At 39.4% G+C, this 27,919-nt stretch overlaps 1 protein-coding gene across 1 annotated transcript; it reads right to left on the reverse strand.

Moving 5' to 3' along the window:
- On the reverse strand, positions 1 to 27,919 carry LOC139715801 (uncharacterized). The gene is made up of 5 exons (XM_071627343.1): positions 27,472 to 27,919; positions 25,958 to 26,425; positions 19,816 to 19,896; positions 17,767 to 18,231; positions 1 to 84 (listed from the first exon to the last, which is right to left on the reverse strand). Exons 1-5 carry the CDS (start codon positions 27,802 to 27,804, stop codon positions 1 to 3), a joined length of 1,431 nt encoding a protein of 476 aa, XP_071483444.1. The 5' UTR covers positions 27,805 to 27,919.

Genomic DNA, 27,919 nt, shown 5'->3' on the forward strand with positions numbered 1-27,919 from the left:
TTACTTCTGAATAAGAACATTTGGTGTCACACGAAGCACTGGCTGGAGTCTGCTGACTTGGCATGCCTTGCCCACTACGGTGATCTACCAACAGTAGAGCAACCAGACACATGAGCATGATATTTTCCCCATATCTCATTGCTGCTATTGTCGTTGATCCGATCAATACACTTGAGATTGCATATAGAATTTGAAATCGTAGACATGAAATGATCCCCAACTAATCTAATGTTCCAATTACAGTGCACTCAGGATCGAGAGGAACTTGAGGACATAGCGATCACAGAGATTTGATCCAATAGGTGCCTAATATTTAGCGGGAATTTTTATTATGGAAAAGGGCGGACTTCTCGCGGACAGCGGAGGTGATCACGTGTCACATAACCAGCCCCCAAAGCAACCAATCAGATTCTAAAAAAATGAAGCACAGCATTTTTATCCCCGCATTTTTTACCGCAGTCTCTCTGGAAAACGGCGGATCTCTCGCGGACAGCGGAGGTGATCACGTGTCACATAACGAGCCCCCAAAGCAGCCAATCAGATTCTTAAGAAATGAAGCGCAGCAGGGTAATCCCCGACACATTTTTTTACTGCAGTCTCTGGTAGAATAATGCATTGTATTGTGGCGATTTCGCATTCTCATACGACTTGTACAATTAGATAACGAAAAAACAGCAAACCTAAAATTGAATACCCCAGTACATGAATTACTCAGGGGTTCCTATTGTTCATGGCCTTTATCAAAGTTAGAGAGAGGGAGAGGGAGAGAGAACGAGAAGTGGAAATGAAAAAAAAAAAATTGAATTAAACGGGAGATACTAGTTATGTTTTCTCCAGGCCTACATACGAGCAAACAAAAACCAGGTCCATCCCAGAATATATTTCATATGGTCGTAGGTTTCATCAGTCACAGGTAGCAATGAACGAAATTGTACAGACAAATTACTAATCTATCCGGATTCCACTTCCTATTGCTCTACTTCACTGTGCTCAGACATTTTCGTATTCAAGTATATTATGCTCTGCTGGCTGACAGGAAAATGGGCACACTGCGTGAGACTCAAGCATTTAGGGCCTGTCTCACGATCTCACGCAGCGCACCCATTTTTCTCACGCATCGGGTAAAGTCTGCAATTTGTGCTAAAAATAAGGAGCATAGCTCAAAGGATTCAAGTGATAGTTGCAATTTGAAGGTATATTTTCCTTTTGTCTTTCAAAATTAGTAAAAGATAGTCACTTAAGTATGCACCAGATCGCATCATTAAGAGCTAATAATTCAAAAAAGCTCCCTACCATGGGAGGGGTGACACCGCCGAGTCATGAAAATCTCACTCATAAAAGTTTTTTGAACTTGGCATCTCTGAAAAAGAAAGAAAAGAAAAATAAAACACCCTTACTGTTGCTCGTGTTTTTGATTTGGAATTATGCATGGTCTATATTGGTTGTAGTATTGTAAATGATTGAAAGCTCATGAACAATAGGTTTTAGCCTTAGGGAAATAGTGAGAGAACCCTTATTAGACATAATAGGGAAAAATATCAAAGCTATATCCCCCTTTGGCAACGCCCATGTGACATGGGGAAGGGTTAAGCTCGTAGAGGAACAATCCACAAAATTGCAAAAATTACCCTCGCTATACTAGCAGGGCCGAATCTAGGAATTCCGTAAAGGGGAGGCCCGTTTACATAATTAAAAGGGTTTAGAGGCTCATGCGACTCCCCCCCCCCCCCCCCCCTCCGGATCCGCCACTGACTAGAGTAACTTCTTTGGGTCGGTATAGTCGAAGTTACCGTGACAAAATTTGTACAGAAGGCCATGGACCTATACCATGAGAAGGCGAAGGGTTCAAAGGGTGCAAAGGTCGATAACGCCTCGCTTTATTGGAAGCCTGAACATTGTCACTGACTTTATGGTTATGATCTAGTGTTATGAGATTCATTCAGCATTAGACTATGATAATGATCTTTGGATTTACCTCTTCCAGAATCGATCATGCCGATAGAGAATGTTAGGGGTTATAATTATGATTATATAATATGTAAATTTTGAAACAGTTTGACTCATGATAGTGTTACAAATGGTTGCTATTCAAACTTTAGTCAGGGACGAAAGTTTTCTACTTGATTGAGTAAAACAAAAAAAGACATTAGAGTTGAATCGATAAATTTTTCGTTTTGTGTAAGAATACACCGGGAGGCAACTTTTAACTGCCTTCGATTTATTGCTGCGAATATGTCTACTGCTGGATTTCAATTCAATTCAATCTATTGGAAAACCAAACCAAACATAGTCCCCAAGAGCACAGCTTATGAGTGTGGCGTACTGTAACATATATGTATGTAACATATAAACAGTTATAACATGTGAAAACATTTATAACATTAATAACAGTTATATAACATTTAAAAACATTTATAACATCGCGTCATTTGGACTACATAGAATTGGTTCAATTAGACGTTATCTTGATCAAAGTGCAACTGAACTGCTCATACATGCTTTTGTAATGAGTAGAATTGATATTTGTAATGGATTGTTATGTGGTTTGTCAGATTCAATGTTAGGTAGACTGCAGTGAATTCAAAATTCAGCTGCAAGATTAGTTACCCGAACTCACACAAATGACTCTATTTCTTCAACATTACACGCGTTGCACTTGTTGCCAGTCAAAGATAGGTTAGTATATAAGTTACTTGTAATTGCATATAACTGTCAGCATCAGTTAGCTCCTTATTATTTGCAACAGCTCCTCCAAGAATATCAACCTCCCAGACAACTTCGCTCAAGCACCAAACATTTGTTAAAACCGGTTAATGTAGTAACTAAGTCATACGGACAACGATCATTTCAATATTTAATACCTCAATTTTGGAATCAGTTCCCCAATGATATCAGAGACTGTTCATCACTAGATCAGTTCAAGTCTGTATTGAAGTCTCATTTGTTTGTAAAATATCTTTCATTGTTCTGTAAATTGTATAATGATGTGTTTTAAGTTGGATAGGCCTATATGTAATTTTCTTCTTTTGTATTTGCGTGTTCTTACATATGTATAATCTGTCTTTTCTCATTTCTAAAAGCGCTTAGAGACTTGAATGTAATTTGCGCTCTATAAAATGGTTAATTATTATTGTTATTATTACTATTAACATACATTGTATATAAACATTAACAATCATAACGAATATACATTTATATACAGATGTACAAGGAAAAGAAAAAAAGAAAAAAAACCTGAAGATAACATAACGTAAGTCCCCCTGCTGATAATGATATTTGAAATGTGCTAGAGCATCAATTGGTCACACACACACACACACACACAAATACACACACACACGCACAAACACACACAAACACACACACACACACACACACACACACATACCACAGTGATTCGTCGACACTATACAAAGGAAAATCGATGTACTGGATTATTGGATCCAATATTCCCTTGTAACAGAGCGTGGTAATAAAAAAACAAAACCTGATTTTGTCAGTCCCAATGAAATACACTTCCAAGGGCGGTTTTGTACCTTTTTTAGAAAATAACAAGTGATGACAAGATGTCTGGTACAATGAGCATACCGAGCCTCCTCTGTAGCAGTAGTAAATCCTAAAAAAATGATGACTGTGTACCTAATCTATTTCAATCTAGCGAGTAAATATGATATACATAGAATCCTGAATCTATTAACAGTCGTACAGACCCTAACGTCTGCACGTAACTGGTTCCAATCTTTAATACATGTGATTTGGAAAGAATTGAATGCAACATTTATTTTATCCTAACACGAGGTTGATGCAGAAGGTTTCTTTGACGTGTGTTGTAAGTATGTATCTGGGAATTGAAAAAAAAAATAGGTCTTTTAAGAGGCATAAGGAGGACGAAACTGGAATTTAAACATGAACATCATACTACCTAAAGACACAAATTCATCAAAGGGTAACAACTTCATCTTGAGAAATAATGACTGACTACAAAGTTCCCTAAAACTGGAGTCGGTAACAAACCGAATAACTTTATTTTGTAATACTTTGAGTTTATCAATATAAGTCTTAAAACTGTTACCCCATGCAACATTAGGTAAGGGAGAATAATACTGTTATAAAGCATAACTAAGACCTTCCTAGGTAGGATAAATCTCAGTCTATTTGAGACATTGATTGGACTTCATATAGATCTGTCTTCTTCATTGATCTTTTTGCTCCCTTATTGACTTTGCTATCGCCGATCTTGAAAAAACCCTTTATGTTTACTGTTGTTGTTTTATTATCATGGAAGTAGATGGGGGGGGGGTATCCTTGAAACATACCTACAATAGGCTACATGCGTATATGCAACCAGACTGTGTTGTGCCAAGTTTAAAATTCCTAGGTGGTGAAAACGTTGTATAGGCGTAAGACTGTATCAACATATACATACGTATACATAGGAAAAAAATATATATATATGTTGATATATATTGTGGTGAATACCCCCCCCCCCCCAGTACATTTTTCCTAAAAATCTTTTTCTAAGTGCAGACTTTAGATTTTATGCAGAATCACGATCGTGAAACACTACACATTCATTTTACACATTGTAGGCAAGAGTTACCGATAACACCATAGATTATAGTATGTGGGACTAAGTTGCGATTGTTTAGCGAACCATAACTTGTCACATGAATTTAAGGTGCATACAATACCTGTTTCCGTAGCTGGTCAAGCTGTGAGGTATTCATACTTCTAAATTACCATAATTTATTGTTTTTGATGTGTATCCTGAATAATTAAGCTTGATTTATACTCCGAATCCCGACTGTCCCATTTGTAGTTCGCGGGTTCCCCTGTGTATTAGATGTGCAACCCGTTAGTTGTCTTGGTGATATTGAACGCTAACGTAGGGGGCGTAGTATAACAAAGGGCTTAATTACGGGACTTTTAGCCAATGAGCGGCCAGAATCGCCGTATATAAAGCCGGCGGGAAGCTTAATTCGTCACTTTTCGGGAAATTCACTTCTGCGAGCACTCTCATCAGCATCACTTCTTTAGTCACACCAGTTCTCTCATCAATCGTCCTCAACCTCCATCACTGTAAATGATTGTTGGCAATGATGGTATAGAAGGAGTTCAATAGTAAAGTGACCAAAGTGTAACAACTTAGACAGATAGAAGATATAGACCAAGATTGAGATAACAGATACTGTATTCAGTTGTATGCTTCATTGTCTCATGATTCAATTCATTTACTGTTTATATTAGATGAGACCAAGGAGAGACAGCAGAAGAGGGCAAAGAGAGGTGCAAATTTGGGATCCGGGGATCCCACGATAGGGGAACATGGATAGATTTAGAACATTCTTGACTTTTTGGACTCTCTCTATGACTACGGATTTTCAACACATTAATAACTTTTCATGACACAATTATTCATATATGGCTCATCTTCAGTAGATGTGAATTTTGATACTTTTGAATTGGAATGCAGAAAAGAAACATTTTTTGTGGTCTTGGTAAATCATCCATTTATTATGCAATACCAATCAATAGAAACTTTGCCATACATTAAGAACTTAGTTCGAAGTGGTAAAGCGTACCTCAATAGGAAACAAGTGATGTACAATTGAATCTACTGTACTGTTTTAAGTTGGTATTCTTTGGCATGGTTACCATACAGTACATTGGTATAGACAGGTTATGAAGTATAAGTCCAGGTATTGTGGCAAGATTACTATGGAACGAATGTGTGTAATAGGAATCTATAGCAGAAGTCAGTATGTTATAAAGGCATAAATAAGGATTGTATAAGGAAGTGTTTACATGTAAGTAGAGCATGTATGGATGCATTACAATGCATCTTCCCTCGATATAAGTTAGCACGGTTCAGCAGTATTGATGCTTGTGCAAGTACAGGTACAATTTGTACATGTATGTACCCCCCCCCTTTTCAACTCTTGACTCCTGAGTATTGTCAACCCATCTGGAGTGGAAATCCTGCACAAGGATAACAGTTTTCGTGCTGAACAAGCACAGTTGAAAGATGGTACATGGCGTTAGCAATACAGAGCCTGGTCTTTACTTGCCGAATAGGCACAACTTGTATTTTTCATCCACTTGTGAATGTGATCTTAGTATCATTCCTGCATCTAGGCTGGAGTCTGGCAAGCAAGAGGATCTGAACCAACCTGGGTTCCAGTCACCATGTCAGTTGGAGAATTTGGACCTTTTGCCTGCCGTTGTTCCCCCATTCCCCCCCCCCCCCCCCGATAGAATGAGTGATAATTTGACCTCACTTGGCATTAAGGAGAGTGGTTCACTTTTGTAGTGATGGTTCACATTTTTATGTGAGGATTGTAATAGATGCCAATGTTGAAAATATAAATTCTCAAAGTTACTTATTAAATGTTCTTGAAAGTTATGGAACAGGTTGGAAAACACAGACAGTTGCTTTTATGAGAAGAATCTACCTGTCATAGTTACCGGGAGATAGAATCTTGAGGCCAGTAACTATAAGCGAACGTGTGTAAATTGCTATGTCTTCTAACACGTCTAAGTGGCACTGTGTAGCACCAAACCAGTGACCATGTTAGGGAATAGTAATTGGGGCGGAAAAGGCCATGAAAGCCCGCCGTAGGGTGCAGAGGAGTGGATTGGGAAGAAGAATGTTTTTATACTGGAGACTGGTTAATGTTTGATTGCTGGCATGAGGACATGGAGGACGTTTGGGGATCTGAGGTAGAGACACTGTCATATTAACTAGGTAGGTTTGGAAGACCGAGAGAGTACATAAGGGGCCTACTCGGAGCAAGGTTATGGTTATGGATAAGAACGTAATGAAGGATGGAAAGAACGGTTGTTAAATGTCACAAATATAGAATCTAAGCATTGCTCTAAACGATAGGATAGCTACTGTTAAAATAAACTCTAATATTTATAATAGCAGGCAACAGAATTGTGTGTGTGGGTTTACTACATACTTAGTCTTATGTGAAGATATTTAGTCCCACGGTAACCTTTCCTATTCTTAAACAAAATGTCTGCACTTAGCTTTTCTTTTCTCTTTTGTTATAGTCAGTACAAAGCCATAGAAGTACTAGCATATATCTACATATTGTAGAACGGATGAAGTTAGAACTCTAACGTTTAGTGGACTGAGATACACATACAATTACAATGTACTAAGTGTAAAAGAGTTTGTTTGAATTGCATCGACTATGGTTTCCGAAGACCAAATGTGACCCTGCACCTCAAAACAAACAAAAAGTCGCCAGGCATGAATTTTTAGTTAAGACCATCTTCTGAAAGAACAGACTTTAAGCTTTAAAATGATGTATAACTCAAATCAAATGGACTCTCCTAACCTATCTAAATATTGGAAAGAAAGCACAAACTCAGGAATAGTGTGAACTGAGAAAAGAGGCTCTGAAGTACAGTGTCTATTCAAGCGCTTAATCTTTACCGAACCGTGCTGGCTGTGCGATGAATGGGACAAAAAACAGGAAGTAAACCACCAGAGTAACAACAATGAAGAGATTATCAGATTAAACTGAAATCAAGCATGCCTCATTAACACATTCTGTCCATAATTAATGCTAACTTTTAGAGCAGTAGCACTATCCTTTCAAAAGTTATTAGAGTTGAAAGTGAAGAGTGTGGACAAGGTTTTTCAGAAATGAAAAAGGGATTCTAAAGACACACCTAATCACAATATTCTACCAAACATATTCGAGATAAACTGCTAAAAAAACACTTCCCTGCCCGTTTTATGATACCAAATTTTAGCATAATGTAAAAGAAGACCCGCTCTTTCAGAAAATATGAAAAAGTCAAGTTCGGCTAGGTTGACCCATTTCACTTATTTTCAGTCCTCACGCAAAATCAGTGTGTGCGACTTTATGTTCGTTTTGAGGTGCACGGTCACAAATGCCTTGTAAATAGTTCTGTAATAATAAGTGATCAAGGTTATTACATCTGAACCTAACGTTGTAAATTACAATTTCTTACTGTCACTACTGTTCTTGTACATACCTGGTTGCCTGTCAGGGGCGTCACCAGCTTTTTTTCAAGGGGGGTGCGTTTTAACCCTAATGTAACGAGATCTTTTTTTTTTTTTTGGACAGACATTTGGAATATAGGAAGCTCTCAATCCCTAGACTTTTACTGTTTTTGAGGGAAACCAAGCGGGGAAAGGGCACCGGCGTAGCTAGGATTTCATCTGGGGGGGGGGGGGGGGTGTGTTAGTATGCGAGGGAGCGAGCAAGGGGGGGGGGGGGAGGGTGTGGAAGTGCCTGTTGTCCCCCCCCCCCCCCCCCGCGCCTCCCACGGTGAGAACTTTTTGCATTTTGATGTTGTAAATGGTGCAATTTGATGCAGGCTTTTTGCGTGTTTTGTCAACTTGAAACAGTCCCACTTGTTTAAGGTAGCAGTACATTTTGATAGAATTTGTTGTTGAACAATGTGCGTATAAACTATATCATTTCAATAAACTTCTTGTATTGATTCTTACACTGATGTCATGAACGCGACCGAGCCCGAGCAAGCGGAGAGAGCGAGGGGGGATTTGATGCATGTTTTGCTTGTTTTATCGACTTGAACAGTCCCACTTGTTTAAAGTAAAGCAGTATATTTTGATGTAGATTATTATTGAACAATTTGCCTATAGAATAGTATCATCCAAATAAACTTCCTGTTTTAATATTTACACTGAATATCATGAACGCGGCCAGCAAGAGCGAGAGGAGTGAGCGAGGGGGAGATGTCGGGGGGGGGGGGTGTCCCCCTCCCACGGTGAGCACTTTTTGCATTTTGATGTTGTAAATGGTGCAATTTGATGCAGGTATTTTGCGTGTTTTATCGACTTGAAACAGTCCCACTTGTTTAAGGTATCAGTACACTTTGGAGTAAATTATTATTGAACAATTTGCCTATAAATGGTATAATTCAAATAAACTTCTAGTAATAATTTTTACACTGATGTCATGAACGCGACCGAGCCCGAACAAGCGGAACGAGCAAGGGGGAGGTTGTGGGAGGGGGTTGTCCCCCTATATAAACAATGGATTATGGAATGACAGCGTGAAACGACAAATTACTGGCAGCAATATCGGGAGAATGGCTTAACGATTACATGCGAGCGAGCGGAGCGAGCGTGCTTTAAAATTTTGACATTTTACAGTCCCAAAGCTGCCGTTTGTAGCCATATTTTTTTGCTTTGGAAATTAAAGGGGTGCACCGGGCGCAACTGCTGGCAATTACTGGCAGCAACATAAGGTGAATGGCATAACGATTAAATGCGAGCATGATGCGAGTAAGCGAAGAGAGCGAGCTTGAAAATTTTGACATTTTACAGTCAAAAAACTACCATTTGGAGCTATATTTTTTCGCTTTGGAAATAAAGGGGGATGGCGCACCGGGTGCAACTGCCGGCAATTACTGGCAGCAACATCAGGAGAAAGGCATAACAATTAAATGCGAGCGAGCGGAGCGAGCGAGCTTGAATATTTTGACATTTTACAGGAAAAAAAAACAACCTGCCGTTTGTTGCTATAAATCGCTTTGGAATTTAGGGGGGCGCATCGGGCGCAACTCCTAGCAATTACTGGCAGCAACATCAGGAGAGCATAACGATTACATGCGAGCGAGCTGAGCGAACGAGCTTGAAAAATTTACATTTTACAGTCCAAAAGCTGCCGTTCTTAGCCATATTTTTTCGCTTTGGAAATCAAGGGAGGGGGGGGGGGCGCACCGGGCGGGAACTGCTGGCAATTACTGGCAGCAACATCAGGTGAATTGCATAACGATTCGAGCGATCGAGCGGAGAGAGCGAGCTTTAAAAATTTGACATTTTACAGTAGAAAAACTGCCGTTTGTAGCTATATTTTTTCGCTTTGGAAACTAAGGGGGGGGGGGTGGCGCACCGGGCGCAACTGCAGACAATAATACTGGCAGTAACATCAGGGGAACTGCGTAAAGATTAAATGCGAGCGAGCTTGAAAATTTTGACATTTTACAGTCCCAAAACTGCCGTTTGAAGCTATATCTTTTTTGCTTTCGATATTACGGGGGGGGGGGGGGGCGCACCGGGCGCAACTGCTGGCAATTACTGAAAAATTTGACATTCTGCAGTAGAAAAACTGCCGTTTGTAGCTATATTTTTTCGCTCTGGAAATTAAGAGGAGGGCGCACCGGGCGCAACTGCAGACAATTTCTGGCAGTAACATCAGAGGAACTGCGTAAAGATTAAATGCGAGCGAGCTTAAAGATTTTGACATTTTACAGTCCCAAAACTGCCGTTTGAAGCTATATCTTTTTTGTTTTCGATATTAAGGGGGCGCACCGGGCGCAACTGCTGGCAATTACTGGCAGCAATATCAGGAGAATTTAAATGCGAGCGAGCGGAGCGAGCGAGCTTGAAAATTGTGACATTTTACATTCCCAAAACTGCCGTTTGTAGCTATATTTTTTGGCAGTAAGAGGGGGGGGGGGGGAACTGCCGGCAATTACTGGCAGCAACTTCGGGAGAATGGCATTACGACTAAATGCCAGCGAGCGGAGCGAGCGAGCTTGAAAATTTTGACATTTTACAGTCCCAAAACTGCCGTTTGTAGCTATACTTTTTCGCTTTTGGGAAATTAAGAGGGGGCGGGGGGGGGGGGGGGACGCCCGGTGCGCCCCTCCCCCTGGATCCGCCACTGGTAGTCACAGAGACTCCAACCCAAAGCACATGGGTGTCGGTTTATGTTCATGACTGGGGGAGGTATGACCAGCGAGGTGGCGTCGAAGTGACCAAGCATGGGAAGGATGTCCAAAATCTATCTAAATAGTAAACACTGTATAGGATACACTTGTACTATACAGTAGATATGTATAAAATCAGTGCTGCCAGAACCAGGGGTGCGATTTTTTCTGCCCACGATTTTTTTTTTTTTTTTTTAGGGTCTGAAGGGGGGTGCGTTCGCACCCAACGCACCCCCCCTGGTGACGCCCATGCCTGTGCGTCACGATTAGTGTCCAGTGAGTGTTGATGTGGTGAAGTACCAGTATCCTGTAGTCATATCGTAGTGTGAATTGTAGCCTGTATGTTCTCCTTAGGAACAAGTCAGTTGTAGTTTGAAGTCTAAGTACATGTAGGTAAAATTATCACAATAAGTCTGCTTGATGCGGACGCCTTTCTCCATCGAATTATTAACCCCGCTCGGAAGCAATTGAATGTTACCATGCTACTCGCGAGACTAAGTGTGGTGATTGTGACAGTGTTAGTGTAGTGGAATGGCAATGTGAGGCTGCCTGTAGCGTGGAACTTTGACACTGGCTGCACGTGTGGTGTGAGACCACGAGGTGCTTAGTATATAGCAAAGAGTATAGAGCGCACGCAGTGCGCTAAGAGGGAACACTCTCCCGATTTTACACGTAAACGGGCGTAGTACGCAGTGGAGCCCAACGGCGGCCATTTTAGGATGCAAGCCGCTGGATCGTCCGGCGCGTATATCACGTGGCCGTATAGAGAAAATTCTGCCTCCCTTTCATTTTCTTCTTTTTACGGGGCATCCAAGGTTTCAGATGTATGTAGGACCTTGTTATATCATACAGAAGCATAATTTCTACTTAAGTATGATATACAATTGAAGAAATGCCTTTTTTGTTCCAAACTGTTGTCCCTCAAAGTTCGAGCTAACTAATTAAAGTATGTGCAGGCCTAACTAAAACGTACTCACAAAGCGCTTCTTAAGTCTCCCCCTCTCCCTCTCCCTCTCTCCCCTCCCTCTCTCTTCTCTCTCTCTCTCCCACTCTCTCTCCCTTTCTCTCTCTCTCTCTCTCTCTCTTACCGGGCCCTGTTGGCTGTAGACCCTATGTAATATTATTCGAATGGTATGAATATCGATTCCAATAATCATATATTTAGGTCGTTCTCTTCTTTTGATAATGTATAGATAGGATATTATACAAATATCGACTGCTGCAGAGGGAGATGGTAAAACTATTTGCACCGAGGTGATGTCTCAACAGTGCTATGTCCCGAGACGAAGTCGAGGGACATGGCACTGTTGAGACATCACCGAGGTCAAATAGTTTTACCATGGCCCGAAAGAAAGCAGTCGATATTTGTTTTATATCCCTCTCGAGCATTTTACTAGAGTAATGACGGTTCCCTTTTGGAAAAGTGTGCAGGTTTTGTGAACGATAAATCTAACGTTAGACCGTATAGTAGCAGTGCAGCAGCAGTGTGTGCAGCGCGTAGCGAACGACACCGCTGCGCTGTTGTTGATTCCTACTTTCCTACACAGAGCTACACTACAGCGTGCAAAACTCCGAAAGATCGAGGAGGTCCAGGACTACGTTAGAAGTAGGCCTAAAGCGGCTTCGTTTAATACCCAGATTATCTTCAAAATCGGTTTTATTTTATTCCTAATTCGTACCTGATATAGTGTCCTCCTGCGATCATTCTTCCGTTACTTGAAGCAGTCACTGATCACACGTCCACTAACGTTACACACCCACGTACGCCATCGCACCACAGATTTCTGTAATGCTGTCGCACACCGCGCGCTCCGCGCTCTCTTAGCGCTAGCTAGCTAGCTACAAGCCACAGGACTGTCGCTCAAAAGTATCGCTACTACGCGCACTGCGTACATTCTTAAGTGAGAAATGTAGATTCATTTCATTTCATTTCATTTATTTCCAAATTCTCATTAAAATACATGTGACAAAGAACAAGGTGAAGATAATAACATAGATATCGATCACACGATCACGATTGGGTGCAAATCGTGGATTCCCAAAAGTACTATATCCCGCTGGCTAGTAACCAATTGCACCGCATCCAGCTGCTCGTAGCTAGCTAGTAAAACTACACCATGTTCGTGCCCTATACAATCCTATGGCAAGAAGCTTTACATGAGGGATATAATATGGTATATACCATTGGTATACAATACTATTATTCTCCCCGAGACTCTATTTAAGGAACGCAATTTCCTAATATAACGAACTGAATTTTCCTTATCATATTCTAGTCATAACAAAGAGTTATTTTCATATTTATATGTTTCATGGTCAATCTGCACACATAGTAGTAAAGAGGTTAGTGTTGATCGTTTGGGTGATGCCTGTCTCCCGGCGCTCCCCCCCCCCCCCCAAAAAAAAAAGAAATAATGTTTTGGCAGCCTTTCTGTACAAAGGCTGCAATGATAGAAAAGATATGACCTGTATTGATTATTATAGGGATGAGGGTTTAAGGGGTGACCCCTCCCCCCCCCCCCCCCCCCCCCCCTCTGGCGAGCAGGGTCCGCTTGAACAAGGAAATGAGGAAAATAGAAATAAAAAACCTAAAAACAACAACAACAACAACAACACCAAAATCTCCAAATGCAACAGAAGAGTTAATGTTTGAAAATATATGTAAACCACAACCAAAAAAAAAAACAACCTACAACAAACTACAACTGTAACAAGTTGATTCCCCGGGTATTGCCCTCCCCCCCCCCCTCCCCGTTTCCCCCTTCATCGGCGTTATAGCTGAAAATCTTGACTCCAAGAAACGACTGAGAGAGATAGTTTCATGAGAGCGAGTCAGGTAGGAACCATGGACGTCCCGTTTACTGGCGGGAGGACTGGTCTGGAAGAGTTTTCAAATCCCTTTTTCCCCCAAGAATCAGATGATGGATTTTAAGATGATTTTGATCAGTAAAAAACCGTGGAACAATTACAGATTATACCCTTCTTTTTACTGGTTGCATTTCTCGTGATCCTATTGTGAGAATAACTCTGAGATCGTAATATCTATATCACCATATACACACCATTCCAACTGCTGGTTTTAAAATTACCATTGAGCGCTATACATCCACCCCATAGACTCACATGGTGAAGACGCATAATAAGAGGTGACAGATGTACAATGATTTACCTCTTCATATTTTATCAATAGAATAATTTTTCTCATTTTTGATTGAAAATATTTGAGTGTGTGTTTCGAAAATATTCCATGAAAAGTGTGTACCCAGATTTGAATTTCAATAACAAATGCAAAAGCTTTCTTGTGTTGGAGGGGGTATTCCCATCCCACACCTTCTGACCGTCTCGACTCATTGTGTGCATGATCAAGAGTTTCAAACAAATTTTGATTTGTAGATGAGAAAATCACCGAACAATCACAGACTTCAGTCTATTTCTGGGCTCTTTGATTATAGACAACCGACAAAAATGGTACTTTACTAATTTCATTTCAAAATTTCCATATCATTTCACCAAGAGTACATCCTGAAATACATAACTGACATATTCCGCAACACAAATCCAAGAAGGATGATGCTGAACTTGGTAAATATAGGTCAGAGCAAGTCAGTTGCATAGGCACAAGGAATATAAAAGACAACACTTTCGCATGCTGATGGTTGATTCATTTGCGTCAACTTGGCAAAAATACAAAAGTGAAAAAAAGTCTGCTCTTACCAGTTTTGAACCATTCATAAAAATTTCATTACGGATCTGTTTTATTTTGTCCACGGAATATATTTCATCATGGGGATAATTAGTCTATACGTGAAAAAAAAACAAAACACGGGCGACTTGAAAACATGAATGACGAAACTGAAATTCTGTCCACGGCTCAAACTGTGTAACTGAAGGTGGAAGAAAGAGAAGAAGGAAGAGGAGGAGGAAGAGGATGAGGAGGGGGGAAGAGGAGGAGGAAGAGGAGAAGAAGAAATTGAAGAAGAAGGAGAAGAAGAAGAAGAAGAAGGAGGAGGAGGAGAATAAGATGAAGAGAGAGAGAAAAGGGGGTCAGAGGAAGAGGGAGAGAAGAGGAGGGAGAGAAAGTGCCCTTGATATTAAAATTATGAGCACCCCACATCATTCTGTACTATAAGCACTACTTTGCTTAGGACACAAGTAGGCTTGCATACGGTAATAAATTAGCTGGCGAACATTGATGGATTATAGATTGGAAAGTTAAAAACATTATTCTTCAACTGTATTTCATAATTAGGCAGGAATTCTACTTCTATATGCCATAATAAGGTCCTGAATTCATCTTTTATCCTGTATGCCCCATGAAATGAAACGGAGGCAGAAATACGCCCTCTATCGATCACCCGGCGGTTTGCATCCTAAAATGGCGACCGAGCCCGCCCATTGCGTACTACGCAAAATCGGGAGAGTGTTCCCTCTTAGCGCAGTGCGTGCGCTTCTATACTCTTTGGTATATAGTGGTGACTGTGGTTGGCATATTGCGCGCGTGTGCTGATTATGGACTGTTGGATGCGCAGTAGTGAATGTTAAGTGTATGTGCACACAACATGACAGTTAGACACACACGCTGTTTTCTAAGATCAAGTTACAACCAATCACATGCCTAGTGTCTGACATAACTATTCCTGCTCACAGCCGTACTAAGAGAACCTTTCACTCCACTGTTAGGGTCGTTTGACACCAAGTCAACTGATCTCGGAGGTCATGACTCCTAAAACCATGTGGTGGCAGCAAACAGAATTTTAGACAAAGGACACTCTCGCGTTACAATATATATATATATATATATATATATATATATATATATATATATATATATATATAATAACATACACATATGTATATATAAATATATATACATATATACACATATATATATGTATTTATTAAATATGTTGCAAATTCACGTATTGGCTCCAATATAAGAAGAATCAAGAAATAAACTAGTAATGCATTATTTTGCCAATAAAGAATGAGTTTATTGTACTCAAATTTTCGGTGGCCTCCACCTTCTTCAGGAGTCTCGAAGGGGAATTCGAGACTCTCCGTGGCAATTATACATGAAATTGCAATTAATACATCGTATACTAGTTTTGCAGAACATATGAAAGACCGATATCAACTTATATACACTGTACACGCCAAACCTCAAAAAATACTCTGCCTGCCTAGAGCTATCTACAATTGCATGTCAAATATATGTAGATTGCACTAATGCCAAATATAAATTATCAGTTCAGATTATTAATTTGAAACTTAGCATTTTTGCCAAATGTGCAGAGGCTTACATTCTAAATAGAAATATTAGATTCCTCTTCAATAAAACTGGATGAGTTAACAATTTCAGCTAAGAAAACAGAGACAATGGGATGATGGTGGTAAAATGGATGGCTCTCTGAACCCTTCTGTGTCAGTACCTACATCAATGCATTTACAAGATGTTATAATATCAATGCCCCTCTGGACAAAGGTGTATAGAAATGACAATGCCTGCCTAGTTTTTCTGACATTGTTATGCATGCAGAGTATACAAGTATGGTAACAATTGCAGAGCCATCTGGGAAAAACAGTGTGATCACCAAAGAGGCTAGCATTGGATAATACCATGACTACAATGGTGATGATAATTTTCATAAGTAATATATGAAGATCAACATCATTATCATTGTGATTATCATCTTTGGTGAGCAAAATCACAAGTGCCCAATCATGCTGAAATTATGACTATGCATTGAAGGTGCACCATAAATGTGTACACTGCACACAATTGAAAAAATAAATTGCAAACTGGACCCTGCATCAAACTTTCAATTTGCCCCAAAAGAGCATCTTGAGTGGGCTGCAACGATGTTGAATTTTTGGTGTCTTCTCTCAAAGTTACAACTTTTCTTCCTAAATGGGAAAGCCAATTAGTTTAGTTACCGAACAGCTTTATAGACTTTTTTTTAAAGTCCATGTTTACTTCGTTCTCAAACACTTGCTTGTGAAAGGTATGTTCAACGTTTGGTCTCCACGATTTTATCGAGAGATCTACGCACATTAAACATTAAGACCTGTTGCACAGCCACAAGCAATGTCATTCGTCAGATCAAATCAATATATATGCACATGAAAAGATCCATTCCTTCATCCGCTTTCTTCACTGTATTACTGGAAAGAAACAGAGAAAAGTGTTAGATTTTATGTTCTATTGAAAGGGAATGAGACTCAATATGTTAACTGCTTTCGGGCTTTCTCTGTCTTTTCTGATGTATAGCAGAACGACACAGGTGGCGTTTTCCCGCCCTCTACGGCCGTATTACCCTCAACTCTGATAGTCTTTTGCGGCGCCTTCCCGCCCCCTACGGCCGAATTACCCTTGACTATTTTAGTTCTTTTTGGTGTAGTCTCATTGGTTCGTTGCTCTCTATACGTTGGAGCTTCATCTTGTGCTCCTTCTACTGGGTCCAAACTCATCATTGGAGTAGTCTCATTGGTTACTGGCTCACCCTCGCACTTGTCATGTTTTATTTCTCTTCCTTCATTTACTGACCCATTTCCCATTAATATTTTCTCAATGGCGATTCGTTGCTCGCTTTGAGCAAATGACGTGCTATCGGGTTGTTGTTGATCGCTTGTTGTCTTGGTTTTTGATTGCAAATTACGCTTAGAACTCCAGCATTTGTGTATAAATGCACATATCATCATACACACTAACATCATAGTTGAAATAATCAACGTCACTGGAACAATCAGGTTACTTTTACCAGAAGACTTTGGTTTGCTTGTAAAAGGTAATGTGAAATTGTTGACTTTACCAGGTAGTAATGTTGTGCACTTTGGTGAGTCAGTGGTAGATCTAGAGTTTAAATTCGGGCAAAATCCCTCATGCACTCCATTTATTGGCTGCTTGGCGAGGGAAGGCGGTTTATAACAGGTGGGATTATCAATTTCTGTTCTGTGATCTCCCTTCGAGTGAAGCCTGGAGTACCAACGACGGAGAGATTCTAGTTGACAGTCACAGTTCCAAGGATTACCCTCGAGTAAGAATACCTGAAGACGACCCAGTGTCTCCTCTTTTAGATTATCAAGTTTCATCAGGTTGTTATTGCGTATGTCTAGCCACATGATTTGCGGGAGGAGGAGAATTCTTCCAGTAGAAATCAACTGGTTGTCTGAAAGGATGATCGTTTGAAGTCGAATCAAATGCGCAAAAATGTCGCTTGGTAATGTCTTCAGTCTGTTAGACCCGAGGTCGAGAACTGCTAGATGTCTCAAATTATCGAACACACCAGGTTTAAGTCTTGACAGGCTAGTGTTGAACAGAGCAATGAGCTTCAATTTGGTCACTAACTGAAATGTGCTTGTTTCAATGTCGTTGATGTTATTGTTGCTCAAGTATACGTCTCGAAGATCACCGGAGCCATTCAGGGCAAGACGGTCAAATATCGCGATATTGTTATTTTGAAGGTTAATCTCTCTCAGCTTCGGCGCACCAGTGAAGGTGTTGGCTTCCACCTGTATGATAAAGAAATATAGATAGCGATCATTATGGTGTTCAAAGATTTATGTCACACATGGGGTGTGAAAATGATTTCTTTCCTACCGAGATTTTAATCTGGCACAAAAACAATATAATCACTTAAAAATAGTTCGGGAGTTACGATACGTTTTAACGTGTCCTTCAAAATATATTGACCTGTAATAATAAAATAATAATAATAATAATAATGATAAGGTCTTATTTACCCAGGGTAGCCTCTTCAGTGTTGCCACTGCTCTACCAGAGGGCCTGCCATTAATATTACCCTAGCGTTGTCAGGTACCCATTCATACACCTGGGTCGACAGGGACATGGTGGGTAAAACATCTTGTCCAAGGACGTAAGCATTGGACGGGAATCGAACTCGGGTCCTCCGATCGGGAGTCGAGAGTCTCATCCACTATGCCACAGCTCCTCCATCTGTACACTTTCCTCTATGGACCGATTCTGTGACGCGCTATGTGTATTTTAGGCATGGGCAGCGCCATTACTGCGGTGTCTTAGCCGACCCCCCTCCCCTCTCCCCCACCCCCTTCCGCGCGCGGAATGAAAAACTGATGCATGGTTGTTTTAGCCAATAGACGTCTCGTACTGAGTGCACGAACGCTTGCTTAGTGCGCGAACCTTTGTTACAAGTGCGCGATAAACATGTTGCCCGGGGGGTGGGGGAGAGGAGGGGGGGGGGGGGGGTCGGCTAAGACACCTCAAAATGAGCTCATGGCTGCGGCCAGTGCCACAAATTGTCTGCTGCCCTCAACGAACCCGAATCGGTCTATAGAAATCATCCCAACCATTTTATGACTGCTTTTCAGGACCACACTGCTCATTTGCCATTGCACATTCCTGTATTTTTCACTCTTTGTGTAGATTGGGTAAGAGTGCAATTACTACTCTGGCATTTACATACCACTTAGATAACCTATTTTTTCCACTCCTCGTTTATCATTCAGTTCTGGGCAATTTGTAACTGCGTGCATTCATTTCATACAAGTACTAATATCTAATTCTTTAACCGCCTAATATAGAGCAACTGTTACTTCCAAAAATAAACTCACTGTTTCTCAAGTCGATCTTATCAGAAATCATAACTATGTAGGGCCTAAACAGAAATAAACAAAATGGTGATGAATGTAAAATGTCACTAGTGTCAAATTACTGTAGTATTGCAATATTCTAGCAGTTCCTATCACTTTTCAAAGAACTGGATGTTGCTTCAATAAATCTTTTTTTTTTTTAACTTCGAAAGCACAACATTTCATCAAAAGATGCCATCATTATTTACTGTTTTTATTCGATATTACTCTTTTAATCAAAGTCAATTTGAAGATATGGAGATAATGACTCCTTTTGTGAAAAGTATTTGTTTCAAGTGAAATTTAGTGGAAATTTATGGCGAAGAATGTGCTCTGATATTACTTGTACTGCTTACAGAAAATGAATTTTGTCACAGGCATTCAGGACAAGTCATATTCATGGGACACATTTTTGTGGATTAATCACCTGTCGTTTTGTATGTCGTTTCTAATTTAAAGAAACACTGGTTTTTAACGATGTCTTACCTGTCCGATTTTATTGTTGGACAAGATGAGAACCTCCAGATCATAAAAGCCCTGGAAGGTTCTAGGTTCGATCCTCTCAATCTGATTGTGATTCAAGGAGAGATAGGTAGCAGCATTACACTCCGTGGGTACCTCACTCAGCTGTCTGTATTCACAGTTTGCTTCTCGCGTGGCCTCTGAATAGGTGCACTTGGCGTCGCATGAAGCACGAGTCGGAGTAGTCACAGTTGGCATACATTGCCCGCTGTGGTGATCCTGATCTAACAACAGTACAACCAAACAAATTCTAATCATATTCTTTTCCGTCACTGCTATTAACTTTGATCCGAACATCTCTGGAGAGCGAAAACTGATTTAGTTGAATTAATGAAGGATAAAAAAATTGATTTTCAGCTAGCGTCACACGTTGAAACTATGTAGCTCACGATGCTAAGACAGTTATGTGAGCCACTTCCGTGGCTTTGATCGCGACGTGTAACTGAAACTGTAATGCGGCGAGATCTTTAAACATTTCAAAATTTCGCGCAGTGTGAATCACATGACATTGAGCTTGAGCCAGCCAATCAGATCATTTGGGGATCCCCATTCTGCCGTAGTGGAAGTGTCCTGGTAGAACAATGTATAATATAGCGTCTGTATTGCCTTGTTCAGGACTTTAGAGAAAAAAGACAACTGAAATATAATACAATGCTATTAGGTTTATCAACATCACAGTGAGATAATCATATTACACATGTAGAAAAGGAGAGACGGAGGGAGAAAGAGGGGGAGAGAGAGCGAGAGAGAGGGGATAGAAGGAAGGTAGGTTATCGTATAGTTATGATCAATCTAACATTGACGAATCGTGCACTTTATGCTGCTCACATCCAGACATGCAGTGAGGTCAGTGGTAGTCTACGTAGCTGGTCTTTATATATAGTTATGATTACGAGTTTATGATCGAATAATTATATAATGAATGCATTATGCCTGTCAGAGTTGTAGGCACTCCACACTGACACGTTTAATTCTACGCGTTGTATTCCATGCTTTAAAGGAAAATAATCATATTTGGCCGAGGGAGGCGGAATGAAAATAACGATTATGTACGTTTCACCTCCCTATATCTCGATAGTAAAATATAATGATTGCAGCTACGCACAGGCAGAGGGACAGCATTCTATTCAAATCTGGTGTTGTGCTTTGGTTTGGCTCACCATTGGACAAAGCTTTGACATGACTTCCCTAATTGTTAAAATTGCAACGAATAATCTGTTTTGTTTAATAACAATAGAAACTATAGGTATTCTCTGCTAAAAATCCGTATCAGATGTGAATGATTGAACGGGCTCTCGAAGTATTATAATATATACATTATTACTGTCAGAAATAGGAACGAACAAACATTTTATCCCGATGGTTGCACCTGTATGTCAAGGGGAGGGGTGCAAGCTTGTAGAAAAACAACCCACAGACTGGAAAAAGGCCAACTGTGCCATTCAGAAAGAGTGCCATTCACAACAACAACAGAGCTCTTTCCGTTTGCGAATCAATGTTTCACCTAAACAAAACCAGTACTGGAGGCAAAGGGTGCAAAGGTCGCTAACGGCTCTGTCTGTCTGGGAACATGAACGCTATGTGAAAGCTAGGTCATCATTCAGTTCGTATATGAGATAATGGATTTCGGTCTGTCCTCTACCATACTATAATGTCAAATATAAAAAATGGAAAAAGATATAAACGTTGTTCACTGAAATAGAATTGGTTTGCCACACACTGTCACAGTACCCATATTGCTGACTCACTTATTGTGGTTTTTCTAAAACCAAATTTAGAACGTTTCAAAAATGTTCGATTCTCAGAAGCACAAAAAATAAATGTTACTAGAAGCTTATTACAAAATTTACAATCTGTCGCAGAATCTTAAAGGCATATATAGGTAAATAATATCTTCTGTAATTATGTTCTCTTCTTCGTGTGACCATTTCAGCTGCTAATATAGTCTTTATATATTCTTCTGGTCTCCGTTTAATATTTCCGAATTGAAGATTGTTGGAGTTTTCATAAATATTTGAAACGTTCTCCTTCTGAGAGGTCGTGCCAGGGAATGATGTCTGCTATGTTCATGAATATAATGCAATATTCCTGTAAAAGTGTGTGTACCGGTATGTATGTTAGCATCTGTACGTGTGTAAAATGTGTGTGAGGGATGCATGGTTGTATGTTCGTGCCTTTGACTGTGTTTGCTAACTTGAGAACTTGCCATAGAAAAGTGCGACATGAATTGTATTGTGTATCAATTCTTGCGAATATGAGTTCTGATGCTATTTCATTTGTGAGATTTGTTCCATTTTTTCTTTACAGTCTTTTTGATTGTTAAAAGATTTGCAAATATGTGACTATTAATTGATTTGTATTCATTTGGCAATTTTTGTTTGCTTTGTTGTTTCTGTAACTACAGCTGACCTTGATTTGAATGCTGATAATTTTTGCCAAGATTAGACCATTTCATGTTTTCTTGTGTTTAATTTTAGGACTTTGATGAAAAACAGCTCATGCTGATCAAGACATCCTGTATTGACATGTTGTGATGAACAGATAATAAATTAATAGTAAATAGGTACATAAAATCGATGGTTTCAAACTTTGGGAGAACGGATACGAATATGCCATTGTTTATTTTCCCCATCTCTTTTAAGATTACATTGAAAACAATATTTTGCGATTTATATTTACAACGTTGCAGTAACTATCTAAAAATCGTAAAACATTGATTGGTTTTTATCCTTGTGCCTTGCAGTGTTTTTCAATGGTTTACTTACGTTTTAAAGCCCATTATAATAACTGTCTGATTGTGCCGTATGAGCTGACCAATGAGAAGTGAGATAATGTCATTGATGTTTCTTAACTCACTGTCATTTAGATCCCGGTGTAGCAGTCGAACGCTCCGACCCCTGAAAGGGAAACTTATTTTCTACCCGCACACCCATGTCCCACCTTCTGCGCGCGTATGGACACACACACACACACACACACACACACACACACACACACACACATACACACTCCCCTGCACTAACGCCTGGGTGCTGTGTAATGTAATTTCTCCTCATTACAGGTTCTATGATGTGGAAAAAAAAAACAATACAAGAAATGGCAATGATGAAATGCTAAGTTTTGTATATAATCAACACACACACACACACACACATATATATATATATATATATATATACAGTATATATATGTATATATATATATATATATATATATATATAGTTTGGTTGTTGTCTTTTCAAATATGCACACAAAATATATATTATAGTACTTAACTTTTTGACTGGTACTCTCTAAATTCCTAATACATTGAGCTGAGGAACAACTCTAAAATTAGACTGAAAATCTCGATATAATAGAGTTAGAATTCAATGTACTGTCTCAGTCTATAATTTTTAGATTTGTCTCTAACCACAGTATCATAGATTGATTTCAAATCTAAGGAAGTTAGAGAATACTTAGTAACCTTCCGGTTTCATTTTCTGAATTCTCCCTACATCTCCAATCACTGACATTGGCAGACCGTTTTTTATTAGCAATGCGGAGATCCTTGGTGGGGACACAGATGAGATTGAATATAATTATTAGAAAAATATAATCGGCCCTGAAAAAAGAATATATGTTGTATGTAAAACAATGATATGTACCACGTACACATGCACCATCCGACAAATACGAAACATACTCCAATAATACTGTGTGTCAATATTTCTTTGATAAATGTATTTCCATGATGAAATTATATCTCTATATAGGCCATACGCATGTGCATAGTTATGATGTATACATGATAATGTACATAAGAATCTGGTTTTAAATCGAAGACAAGTACATATTTTTGCACTCCATGTATCTTGCTCAAACGGCAAGATCGCCGATATTACATCAATCTGCAACCAAGACGTCACGAGTACACAATTGGACGTGTATGCCATACCATCAACATAGCCTAGTCACCTAAGACACTTGCATTACATTACACAAATTGAACTTGCTCTAAAAAAAAAGTTCCGTGATAATCTTTAAAGCATCCCTCAAACTAATCAAAAAGAAGAGTTTACATTAAACACCTGCAAAAAATAAAGTGTGATACAAATAGTACTTTCAGAATCATCTGTACGTTAAAAAAAGTGCAGTCTTGAAATATATCTCTCTAAAAAAATCGAGTGAAAAAAAATCATTCTTGAAGGAGTGAATACAAAACAAAAGAGTGAATTAGAGCGAAATTAGAGTGAATTTTTAGGGAAAATGTTCATTTTCACTCGTTTTAGAGTGACCTCAGGGATTACTCGAAGATTTTGGAGTGATCCCTGAGGTCACTCAAAATTCACTCTAATTTCGCTCTAATTCACTCTTATTTTTTGTATTCACTCGTTCAAGAGTGATTTTTTTCACTCGATTTTAAAAAAAATAAAGTAATTAATTGCTTTATTTTTGTTTCTGTGTGTAATGCACTTGGTCTAATGGCCGTCAAGCTACTTGGTAAATACGATAGTATCTCTTTGTGGCAAAAGGGACAAACAGAAATGTTGATATAATAAAATTCATCCCCTATATCTGCAGATGAACATATAATACAATGCAATTTATCCGTCAGGCTTGCATCAAAAATGCCCTTATTAACGGGTAGTCCATTAGATCGACATCTGAATTTACCTAATGTAATATAATCGTTCTTACACAAGACCTGCGAATACTTCTGTTTTCTCACAGAGTTACCTTTTTTTTTTAAATTTCCAGATTAGAAGTTTGAATGCAAATTACTAGCACATAACGAACACGCACATTGTGCCCATGCACTTGAATGAATGAATGAATGAATAGATGGATTCATGGTCTGCTGCAAGAAGTTTCCCATGAATGTGTAGTTATACACTGTTCTTTATGCACTCCATGTGCACCACCTCCGCTCATGTCCACGAAACTTGTGTACCACCACCCCTCATGTCCACGAAACCTCTGTATACAAAGGGCAAGTGAAAGAAAAAACAACATCTGGCCTTTTCAGATATTATTGTTGTATAATGTGTTTGATATCATGCGCCATTCATAACAGTGGACAATGAACTGCAATTGGGAGGACACTATCTATATTTGCTCTTAATCATTTGTAAACTTGAATCAGTCATTGATTCATAATTTTGATAAATCAATCTTGTTTGATCTCATTCAAAACACTTGGGATCTACGCACTTTAAACATGGCCACAAGCAATATCATTCGTCAGTTCATATCAATATACATGTACACGAAAATATACATTCCTTCATCAACTTTCATCGCCGCATTACTGGAAAGAAGCAGAGACAAATGTTTGATTTTATGTTCTATTGAAAGGGAATGAGTCTCAAAATGATAACTGCTTTCGGGCTTTCTCTTTCTCATAACAGAACGACACAGGTAGCGTTTTTCTTCCCTTTACGGCCGTATTACCCTTAAATCCATTAATCTTTTTTGGTGTAGTCTCGTTGGTTCGTCGCTCTCTCTCATGCGTTGGAGCTTCTTGTGCTCCTTGCACTGAGGAATTTATCATTGGAGTAGTCTCATTCGTTATTGGCTCACTCTCGCACCTGTCATGTTTAACTGCTCTTCCTTCATTTACTGACCCATTTCCCATTAATATATTCTCACTGGCGATTTGGTGCTCGCTCTGAGGAAATGACGTGCTGTCGGGCTGTTGTTGATCGTTTGTTGTCTTGGTTTTTGATTGCAAATTACGCTTAGAAGTCCGGCATTTGTGTTTCAATACACATAACATCATACACACTAACAACATCGTTAAAATAATCAACGTCACTGCAACGATCAAGTTACTTCTACCAGGAGACTTTGGTTTGTTTGTATCCGGTGATGTGATATTGTTGATTTCGTCAGATGATAATTTCGTGGTCATTGGTGAGTCAGTGGTAGAGTTAAAATTTAAATTCGGGCAAAATCCCTCAAGAACTCCATTTATTGGTTGATTGGCGAGAATATGCGGCTCATAACAAGTGGGACTATCAACGTATGCTCTGTGATCTCCCTGAGAGTTACGCCTAGAGTACCATAGACGGAGGGTCTCTAGTTGACAGTTACAGTTCCAAGGATTGCCTTCGAGTAATAATACTTGCAGACGACCCAGTGTCTCCTCCGTTATATTCGCAAGTCTCGTCAAGTTGTTATTGCGCATGTCCAGAGTCTTGATTCGCGGGAGAAGGAGAACTCTTCCAGTAGACATCAACTGGTTTTCAGAAAGGATGATCGTTTGAAGTCGAATCAAATGCATAAAAATGTCGTTTGGTAATGTCTTCAGTTTGTTAGACCCGAGGTCGAGAACTTCTAGATGTCTCAAATTATCGAAGACACCAGGATTAAGTCTTGACAAGCTATTGTTGTACAGGGCAATGAACTTTAGTTTGACAACAAACTGAAAGGTGCCTGATTCAATGTATTTGATGCAATTGTTGCTTAAGTCTATGAGTTGAAGACCACCGTTAGTGCCATCCAGGGCAAGACTGTCGAATATCTCGACATTGTTATCGTAAAGGTAAATCTCTTTCAGCTTTGGTGCACCAGTGAAGGCGTTGGCTCCCAACTGTATGATAAAGGAATATGAACATGGATTATTATGATGTTCTCAGATATGATGTGTTCAGATTATGTCACACATGAGATGTTTAAATAAACTCTACTGTAATGAGTTTAAGCCTACATAGATAACACAGAACGCCATCACTTGGTAGTTTGGAAGTTAGGATATGCTTCCATGAGATTGGTAACAGTTTATCCTCCTTCACAGTCGACCTAAGCACTTCCGCTATAGAACCCAGTCAAACGATTTCATGACTAATCGTTTATAGGACAAGCATTTTGTTTGCCATTACACATTTCATTGTTTTCCATTCTTTTCTTGTTCTAAATTAGATAAGAATGCAATCACTGTTGTGATACTATTATACAACTTTATTTAATCATTATCTTCTTTCACTCCTCACTTATTATTTAGTTTTAAGCAGTTTACACTTGTTTATATACAAGTACATGTACTAATATCCAATCCTTTGACCTTCTAGAAACTGCTACTTCCAAAATACTGTTTCTGAAATCTACCTTATCAGAAATCATAACCATGTAGGACTTAAACTGAAATAAACAAAATGATGATGAATATCACTCTTGTCAAATCACTGTAGTATCGTAATATTCTAGCAGTGATCTCTTTTCATATACAGAACTGGGTATTGCTTCTATAAATTATTTTTCACGTCGAAAACACTGCATTAGAAGAAGCCGCTTTATCATCGCAATTCCATATCTTTCTCACTAAATGGCCTAATTCTAAAATTATTTTCTGGTTTTGTTCAACATTACTCTTTTAATCAATTTGAAGTCAATTTGAAGATGGAGGTAATGCTTCCCTTATTGTGAAAAGCGTTTGTTTCAAATGAAATTTGGCAGAAATCTATGGCGAAGAATGTGCTCTGATATTTTGTACTGCTTACCGAAAAATAAATTTGTCAAAGGCATTCAGGACAAGAAGTCATATCCACGGGACACATTTTGTGGATCCTTCACCTGGCGTTTTGTTAATGTATTTAACGAGCAATTATATAGGAACACTGCCCGTTGACGATGTCTTACCTGTTTGATTTTATTGTTGGACAAGATGAGAACCTCCAGATCATAAAAGCCCTGGAAGGTTCTAGGTTCGATCCTCTCAATCTGATTGTGATTCAAGGAGAGATAGGTAGCAGCATTACATTCCGTGGGTACCTCACTTAGTTGTCTGTATTCACAGTTTGCTTCTCGCGTGGCCTCTGAATAGGTGCACTTGGCGTCGCATGAAGCACGGGTCGGAGTAGACACAATTGGCATACATCGCCCGCTGTGGTAATCCTGATCTAACAACAGTACAACCAAACAAATTCTAATCATATTCTTTTCCGTCACTGCTATCAACTTTGATCCGAACATCTCTGTAGAGCGAAAACTGATTTCGTTGAATTAATGAAGGATATATAATTGATTTTCAGCTAGTGTCACACGTTGAAGCTAGGTAGCTCACAATGCTAAGACAGTTATATCGATG

Source organism: Diadema antillarum, unplaced genomic scaffold (genome assembly GCF_040938485.1).
Source record: "Diadema antillarum isolate AM-2024a unplaced genomic scaffold, OU_Dant_1.0 scf00000006, whole genome shotgun sequence".
Lineage (NCBI taxonomy): Eukaryota > Metazoa > Echinodermata > Echinoidea > Diadematoida > Diadematidae > Diadema > Diadema antillarum.